This window comes from Phaethon lepturus, unplaced genomic scaffold, assembly GCF_000687285.1.
Source record: "Phaethon lepturus isolate BGI_N335 unplaced genomic scaffold, ASM68728v1 scaffold22724, whole genome shotgun sequence".
In the NCBI taxonomy this organism is placed as follows: domain Eukaryota; kingdom Metazoa; phylum Chordata; class Aves; order Phaethontiformes; family Phaethontidae; genus Phaethon; species Phaethon lepturus.
The window spans coordinates 1-9,045 of NW_010532879.1; the positions used below are offsets into that span (position 1 = coordinate 1).

Here is a 9,045-nt window from a genome sequence, read left to right on the forward strand (position 1 = left end):
GGACTTGATGATCTTAAAGATCTTTTCCAAGGTTAATGATTCTATAATATAGTCTTCACTCTTGCCCTCCCCTATAAAAAGCAAAGCCAGGCTTTGGTAGAGATTGAGTATCCCATAGACTTTGGCTTACACAGAAGCAATTACCAGCAAATTACCTTGGTCCATGACTATCTGCTGAGGACATTCTTTCTCCCTTTTAGATGCTTGCAGGAAAGAAGCACTAGAGTAGCCTTTACTACATGCCACTGGGTGAATGAGAGGAACATGCAGATGATGAGTAAGTAACAATTCTGACCTATTAAATAAGGTATTAAATTTCTATTTGAGAAGCCTTTTCAATAGAGAAAAAATCCTTCAATAACCACAGCTGTGTTCTATACAATTCTTTTGGGAAGGAAAATGCATTTTCCTGAACAAAAAATCTTCTCAATTAAAGAGGCTAAGTATTATAAGGTCAGAGATTGCCTGCTTTGCATTTACTATTCTACTCCTATGGCTTTTTTGAATTCAGAATTTTGTGGCTCTAAAATGTCATAATAAACCCTACTTTTATCAAAGTTTTCACGGATGTAAAGCAAATCTTCTACAGAATACACATCTTCCTTTCCTGTCCAAACAGTGAGGCTGTATCTATATAAAAAAAAAACGCAGGGAAGAGAGAGAAAGAGAAAAAAGGATGTTATTATCTTAAGAAAAAGCACGTAAGACAGAAAGACATTGCACTAATAAGCTCCTGAAAATACTCAGGACTACAGTATCTTAATTTGAGGAATGTAATTAAATACCAAAAACTTAATGTCCTTTAGATTTTCAAGTTAAGCAACCACAAATTATGAACTATCAGAATTAACAGTTTTATATGTCCCTGCCCTCCTCGCCCCTCTACATCCAGGCAAGTCCTCACCCTCTACTCTCCATTTGTGCTACAACCGACAGCACCAAGAGTCTCTCCCATCTTGTCGTTACCACAGTAACTTCAAGTTACTGGGAAAAGCAATTGCTGGATCAAAATTCTACCCCCAGAGACAGGCATGATCAAACACGCCTGACTTTGCATAGAAGGCACACAGAACACTTTGTACACACAGACTAGCTGAAGAATACAACTGATAAGTCTTTAAAAAACCCTCTATCTGACACACACAAACTAAAATTTGCAGAGGTCTATTCCTTTGACACATTTTTTTCCTCACTATGGAGGTAAGTCACATAATTTTGCTCCAGTCAAACTTTAAGCCCTTGCTCCTAAAGTTAAACTTGCTAGAACTTCCCAAGGAGTGCAAAATTTTTAAGATGGAAAATCCTACACCAGAACAATCTGAATCTGTAGTGTGGTCCTTGTGTGAACTGTTCGGCCAAACCTAGCAAAGACTAAAATGAGAAAGACTTAAGCACACAGCCAGCAAGAAATTTACCAGGCTGAGCATTTAAAGTTTGATAAAGTAATAAATATTTACAAGTAAAGCATTTTAACTGAAAATATGAGGCAATCTCAGTTTTAAGTGATTTTCATACTCTATGTTTTGTCACCTCTGTGATGTGTAGTGATGCTATCTCACTAACTAAATGCATTTTTTGCACTTTATTACATACACTTTTCTCATTAATTGCACAGGCTTCATTGTAACACTTAAAAAAAAAAAAAAAAGAAAAACTTCAAAGTATCATTTAAAGTTAAAAGCACTACACTCCACAATCTCCACATGACAAATACTTCATTCTTCCACTTTGTTTATTAAAACTGTATTAATCTAAAATACAGGTAAATCAGAATTTAGTTCTATGTCAGCAAAACTGGCTTAGGAATTTCTGTCTTCTAATCATGGCACTAAGAAAAATCAGGATTTTTATGCTGAGGTAAAAAAGAAAATCCTAGCATTTCAGTGGGAACAATGCTTGTATCCAATGAGGACATATCTGAGAATGGCATAATTCAGAAGACATACTCTCAACAATATTTTTAAATTAATTTCCCAGCTTCAAACCTTTATTTATAATTTCTCTCTCAATTCACCACTATTAATGACAAAAAAAGCACTTCATTATTTCCACCCTGTTGTCTCTAATTACTTAGAAATTTTCCATACAAGTCACTGTCTTAATTTTTCCATCTTGGGCTTTAACCTTGGTTGGTGCTTAAAGAGCAACTTTATTAAAGTGTAGGTAGGCAGAGTAGGTGAAAAAGATGAGTAAAAGACAGTATGTAGAAAGCAGGCTTTATTTTCATGCTATTACATGTAAATACATTTTTTCTATGAAATTGTTACAGGTTTGTAAGAACTATTTGTAAAAGGAAAAGTCAGTGTTTGAAAATCACTGAATGTATTTCAAGTACCTAAACAAAATCAGCTTTGTAGTACACTCAGTAACTTCAAATCTAAAAATCACCTTCAATGTTTTTATGTCACATTATTACAGAAAATATAAATAATGAATCCAATAAAAAGTATCTATAAAATATAAGTATTCAAATTTAATTAATTCCAAATTGCAACATCTGACTACTTGGTCTATTTAACTACATTAGTCTCATGGAATGTTTATAGTGCAACTGAATTACAAACCTACACAAGATTCACTATCTCTAATAAGTAATTTCAAAAGAGGCTTTTGGAATTTTATTATTTTAAAGAAGCAAATAGTGACCACTTCTGTATGACAACACAATGCAAGAACTGAAGGAACTAAAGAACTGAAGGGATAATCTACAAGACAAAGTATTTTCAACATAATTGCGTAAGTATGTACACGTAACTCTCTTATATTTAATATAAACAATTATGTGCTTTTGTAGTAAAGACAGCTAAAAGTAAGGGCCCTCTAACTTACCTATCTGATTGTTGCATTAACCAAGACAGCTCAGATACTGACTGTCGTACTAATGCTGCTCTTACAGGGAAAGTTACAGGCTGGGAAAGTATATTGCATATCTGAGCCATTTCTTTCACCATCATCCAATCATAGCCTACAATAAAGACCATTTGATTAAAAAGAATTTTTCACAAATACAGTTTCCATAATGACACAATAAATTCTAGAATGGTTAGGTTGCATGATAATACAAGATAATACAACCCATAATCCATGGGTTTTGTGAAAATGATGTATCTCTGAAATGAAATCGCTACATCATTATAATAAAAAATGTCACTGTCTCAGAGAAGAAAAGCAATACTGGTGTGGAAAAATAAACTTACTTTGAAAATCTTTATTTCTATTAATTGCAGTGTTATTTTACTTATAGCTATAGAATGTGACATTTTCTAATGCCCAGGAAATTGTATCTTTGCTCTCTTCCAAAAAGACAGTGTTGCCATTGCCTTCAACAGGGACTAGTTTTAACTTGACAGTGACCCTTAAAAAACAGAGACATTTTGAAAAACTTAGAAAAAAAATTGAATGAATGCAATAGAAGACATTAAAATATAGAGAAATTAAGTATGTAAAACGCTTTGTACTTAAAAATATGGTAAAATCAAGCAATCAAAAATATTTCAAGTGCCTGCTGTTGAGATTTTTACAAGCGCTGGAGCTAGTTAAAAATATATTTAATATTCTCTTATTTCTACAGGCTATGAAAAACTTAACTTTGATATCAACAGTTAATTTTTTTTCTTCCAGTACTCATATGCAATATTGTGACTGAGAAGACTTACAGCACCAAATCTTAAAAAAAAATTATTTTGTTGGGCAAACAGCAATAAATCAGTCAAATAGGCTGTTCTTCTTATGTCTTACAGTATACCCTTAATTAGCATCACTATAAACTGAAATTTAGAATGGAGATAAAGTTATGTTTATTAAAAGAGATTACTCAGTACAGTATTTCCAGCACATTATTTCCAGCAACTTTTTACTGCACTGAAGATACTTTGGGCAAAGTACTATATAGTTTAATAAAATTACTGTATAACATACAACAACGTTTTCCTAACACAATATTAAATCTTGATAATGAACAATTAGCAATTTAGAAAGGTGTATAATTTTGCCGTTGTAGTCACACACAATACTAGTGGGGACTACGCTACTGCACACAAATGTGTGGAGTGAAACACCCTAACAAAGCAACTATGAGAATTATGAGAGGAAAGCTCTGAAAAGGACTCTAAAATAATGCCTACATGTTCAGGATCTCAATTCAAGTTAGGGATTAACAATAAAAAACTGCAATTAGATTCTCAAAACTGAGATTTAAAAAAGTTACTAACATCAATAAATTGTAAAGATTTATTGCCAAAAACCAATTATTTAACAGAAATTAAATGTTAAAAACAATGTTGACCTACAATTTGATTTCAGTTATCTACTGCAAAAACACACTGGTAGTGTTTTAAATTTCCAGCTAGTCTATTTTTCTGCAGGACATGTGCCAGAATTCAGATTACCAAATCAATCCTGCTAGGATTCAGGAAGCAGACTACCTGAAACAGGGCGTAAGCAATTTGTCCCCCAAAATTCCTCAGTATGTGTGAATGAGTTGAAGAACGAAATACTATTTAAGAAACTGGTATTTTTGTTGTTATACAGTTCTGCTGCAACTCAAACAATGAACTAATTGCTATAAAACACTATCAAATATACACCAACAAATAAAATAATTCCTCTTACATTCAGTATTATTTTCAAACTGACCAGTTGGCATATAACTTATTTTGAATCAATTATGAAATTAATTTGAAGAAAACAAAGACTATGTACCGTAAGCATTACATTTTCTATCTTTACCTTTGTTTTGTTTGTCAGGGTGCCAGCCAGTTGTCCATCCCAGGGATAAGGTTACATTTGGGAAAACTGAAGTGACAGTGTCGAGGAACCCTTTTGCATCCACTACAGCATTATTTCCGTTAGGTCCCGGTAGGACATCTGCATTGATCCAAACAGGTCGCCTCAAATGCTGCTTCACATGTTCAAGAAGCTCCAAGGAAGGCTGTACGGCTTCTAGGCTGTACCGGTAACAGATGAGTGAGATGAGAAACCTCATTCAGATGGAGGACGGGAAGTATGCAGTACATATATAAGATGGATACATTAATTAAACTGCCCCTGTAAGCCAGTGAGGAAATGCTGAGGACCTTTTCTACCATCAGGTGACTACTGTGGCTGGTGTAAGGAACTGCAAGCCTCTTGTCTCCCTGCTGCCCAATATGAACTGCTTCACGGCTCTTACCTCACAGTTCTTCTAACTCATAGCCTGTTAAGAGTTGGATCTTATCGAACACTTAGGAAGGATTTTAATAAAGGACACCACTGCAGGCTCTAAAATTTTTGGTTTGATTAGACCACTGGGCTGAAGACACCTGAATGCCACAAATACTATAGTGAATTTAAATATATTTATTCTATCTACACATGTCCCTGAAGTTTAAATACTATTCAAAGGGTAAAAATAATCTTTCCTAACCTTAACAGCACTTTAAGTGGTAAGGCTTTTATCATTATTTCAGATCCAGTTAACAGACTGAAAGTTACCTTCATATGTGCGCAAGATGATGCACGCATACTAGGAGGATAAAAAGCCCCAAACTGAACGTTTTCAGGCAAGTAATAGATTGAAAGGGCAGCCATCTGAACATTTTTTCCCTGATAGTGGTTGTTCCCACAGCTCAAAAGTGTGGCATAGTACTGGTGGCATGAGGAAGTCTGCGCATCAGATGTTCATATTAAGTATGAGGTATAGTGACTAGAGCAACCAACATAGCACTTAACAAAGTATCTCTTAAATTTGTCATTTTAAATTTCCTCTTACCAATGCAATATACCACACTTGATTACCAAGTGGTGGTACATTAGCAAGCTGCCTGCTTGTAGAAGTGTGAGCACAAAAAGGTATGGTTATTTATATTTTTAACAAAATATCTTAAGTCACATATTCTCACCATTCTCTCAAATCAAAAGAAAAAGCACAACTAGAAGGCAAAAAATAATCGTTCTCTACCCTAACAAAACTTTCAAAACAGCAGTACTGTGGAAGGAAAGGAAATGTGGAATAATGGGGAAATGGATTGAATGCCAAGAAAATATGTACTTTTTCTCTTACAGCAGATTAATTAACATTCTATAGAACATTCAGGAATTTGAAATCATTATGGTCAGAGCTGTGATTTCCTTACTAATAGCAAGGACCTGTGTTTCCTCCTGCAAGTCATCAAAAGCTCTGAATAAGTCATCTTTTAGTTTTTCCTCAAAACCTTGCAGTGACCTGATACAGAGCTGAGCCAACAGAAAATTCTTCATGCTATTCTGTAGCGTTAGTTCCAACATCCTAAACCGGTCCCTCAGGGCGTCAGAAGAACACCAGGAAAAGGAACTGGAAGAGGAGGCACTGCAAAGAGCAAGGAGAGGATCACAACTGCTCCATCTTACATGGATATAAACCACAGGCTACCCACTCCACAGGTGCCTGTTTGAACAACACAGATGATGGCTAACTGCTACCGTATCTTCCCAATTTCAAGGCCACTGCATCTCCAGCCTCTTACACCAGCGGTGAAACTTGCAGTGTATGAGTTCAGGGACATAAAGTGTAAAAAATTATTCTCATTGTTTTGTAGGGATGGTTCTGTACCAAGTTATTCCTAAAACTGGCTCATGATGAGGTCAGATGAATCATGTCAGGATTTGCGGCCAAAAATGGGAATGGAACCCAGCTCTTAGCCAGCTTTGGTTAACTCTAAAGCCAAAACCCATCCTGAACTGCCTGTTACTTCCTATGAAAAGTCATTTTGTACATTTTAACTTTGGTATTCTTGAGAAAGTTGCATAGTGGAAGGAATTCCACTTAACACTTTCAGTTCAATATTAGCTCAAGTTCTCTTAGAGAAAAGCTAGTAATGGCTTGAGTTAACACTATTGGCTTAAGTATTTCTCACATTGTCTGAGGCCAGAAGAGTTCACATTTTCCCACACATAAGTGATTGTCAAAGCCAGTGGAATGCCTTCCTTTTTAGTGTAAAGAGAAAAAAGCCTGAAGCAGCATCTCTTGAGACAAACAAAAGAACCCATCCCAGACAGCACTGTTCTTATTGCACAGCTTGTGGAAAATTCAGACGTATTGCCGAATCCGTGTTGAATGACTGGCATTTTTTAAATGGGACTCTGAAGTCCTTTTGCAGAGCACATTCATCCCTGTGGATAAAGCCAGCAGGAAATGTGACTATGTGGTCCACCAAGCTGACAGTGAATATATACAAAATACTTCTTTTTAAGTACTGTTGAAATAATCATCAATTAGCAATGGTACCCAAAGAATTATTATTCAAAAGAACATCAAAATCTGTTACCACTCATTTGACTATATCTGCACTGTCTGCTTTTTTAAATGTTTTTATGCAATTACGACTTTTACAATGCAACATAATTTTAAAAGCTTTTTTAAAATCACTGCAATTGGCTGGAAATTCCATGTGGAAAAATAACAGGTAAATGTTTTAAAATTAATTTACACAATAATTAAAGTGGAAAAAACCCCCACCTCCAAGAAACAAACCCAAACAAACATCTGCTTCTCTTGTCCTTTCCCTTCTCTGTCCAGGCAGACATTTAAAGATTCTGTTAACAACAAAAGGATTTAGCCTGCCCACTTTCTTGTATTTTCATGAACTTTTGCATGCAGTACACAGAAAACCAGGCACAAATCACATTTTACAGCTATCTAGCTTTTTTTTTTTCTAGAACATATGTAGGCATAGATGAAACTTTTTTTAATGTGGAGGTGGGTTCTCCATCTGCTGCAAAAATAGATGTTGTACACGCAAATTCAGGCAAAGCTGAAGTTAGGAGTTGCAGATCTGAAAATCACAGCTCACTCTGAATTCCATTTCAAACTTTTCAAGGCAACCTTATGGGGTTTTCAGGTGTATTTTCCATTAAAGACAATGAAACAGCTAATGGTTAAAATCCTAAATGAACCTCTGAAAATGTAATTAAGAAGTTAGCCAAAGAAACTGCATTTACTTCAACATACATGCACCTTACCACACAAAAAGCAAGACAACTTTTTTTGTATTAGAAAGCATGCTGAAGAAATCTACCACCACAACATATGTGGTATGAGATCAGATATTCCAAGGAGTACACTTAATTCTTCAACTGAGACATCCGCAATACACTGTTAATATTGGAGCTGATCAGGAGTCAGAATTCCTCTGGGAGCCACTGTCTGACCTCCTAGTTGGCAGGTTGTCTTTCTCAATTTCTCTGCACAAGCAGAAGACTGATAGGAGCTTCCCAGATAGGCACTATCATTTCAGTTTTCCTGATGGAAAAACTGCTCAATAGCAACTCAGTAACAAATCCACGGAATATGAAATCATTATTTGTACTTCAAAACACTTTTAAAGCTTTTATTCTGTCAATGCATTTAGTAATACTGATTATGTTTCACTGCATTTTCTGTTCAGGACAGAATGCATTACGCTAAATTGCACAATAAGAAAAAGTTTGGTCTACTGTCATCAAAAGATAGTTAGCACTACCCGTAAAACTGTTAATTAGTAAGAATGAAAACAGTATAAAAATCTTTTTGTCTTAAAATACCTCTTAAAATCCAGCTTGATGCCTTTACTGGTGTTGACAATCTCTTTTAGCCACTCCTGCAATGTGTTGTCACTGTCTGTTTCAGGTGGATGAGCCATTATAGGGTCTCCATTTCCTTCCTTGCCACCACGAAGAAGAACATCTGCTTCTATCATGTGAACATCACCTGTTGATTAAAAAAATTAATACTCTGACAGAAGGAAATACAATAGTTCCATTGTCTGCTTCTGAGTCACAATTACATGGCAAGTCTTTCTACACTGCACTGTGCACAGTTACTTCACAAAGATCACCAAGTACAAGTTGCTGTCTGTGAAGCGAGAGATGCATTTCTTTGGCTACTTTAGTCACTGAACTCTTCAGAAATCTACAAGCACATAAAAACTAACTTTTTAGACACATTTGGCTGAGTAATCATGTTTTTTTCTGAGGAACTGGAAAACGAATACCCAAAATGTAAATCTACTCCTGCTACATTTCAAGTATTTTCCTCTTAAAACAGGATTC

At 35.3% G+C, this 9,045-nt stretch overlaps 1 protein-coding gene across 1 annotated transcript; it reads right to left on the minus strand.

Annotated features, from left to right (window-relative positions):
* Positions 1 to 479: 479 nt before the first annotated feature.
* FAM151B (family with sequence similarity 151, member B) lies at positions 480 to 8,693 on the minus strand. Its single transcript, XM_010285009.1, has 4 exons — positions 8,539 to 8,693; positions 4,729 to 4,946; positions 2,830 to 2,965; positions 480 to 630 (listed from the first exon to the last, which is right to left on the minus strand). Exons 1-4 carry the CDS (start codon positions 8,691 to 8,693, stop codon positions 480 to 482), a joined length of 660 nt encoding a protein of 219 aa, XP_010283311.1.
* Between the last annotated feature and the right edge of the window lie 352 nt (positions 8,694 to 9,045).

Bases quoted from the DNA above. Each gene is read 5' to 3' on its own strand.
- FAM151B (XM_010285009.1), bottom strand. From the start codon at position 8,693: ATGATAGAAGCAGATGTTCTTCTTCGTGGTGGCAAGGAAGGAAATGGA. The intron at 2,966-4,728 runs GTAAAGATAGAA...TCTTTATTGTAG, and splicing joins CCCTGACAAACAAAACAAAG to GCTATGATTGGATGATGGTG. The intron at 631-2,829 runs GTAAGTTAGAGG...TTTTTTATATAG, and splicing joins TTAATGCAACAATCAGATAG to ATACAGCCTCACTGTTTGGA.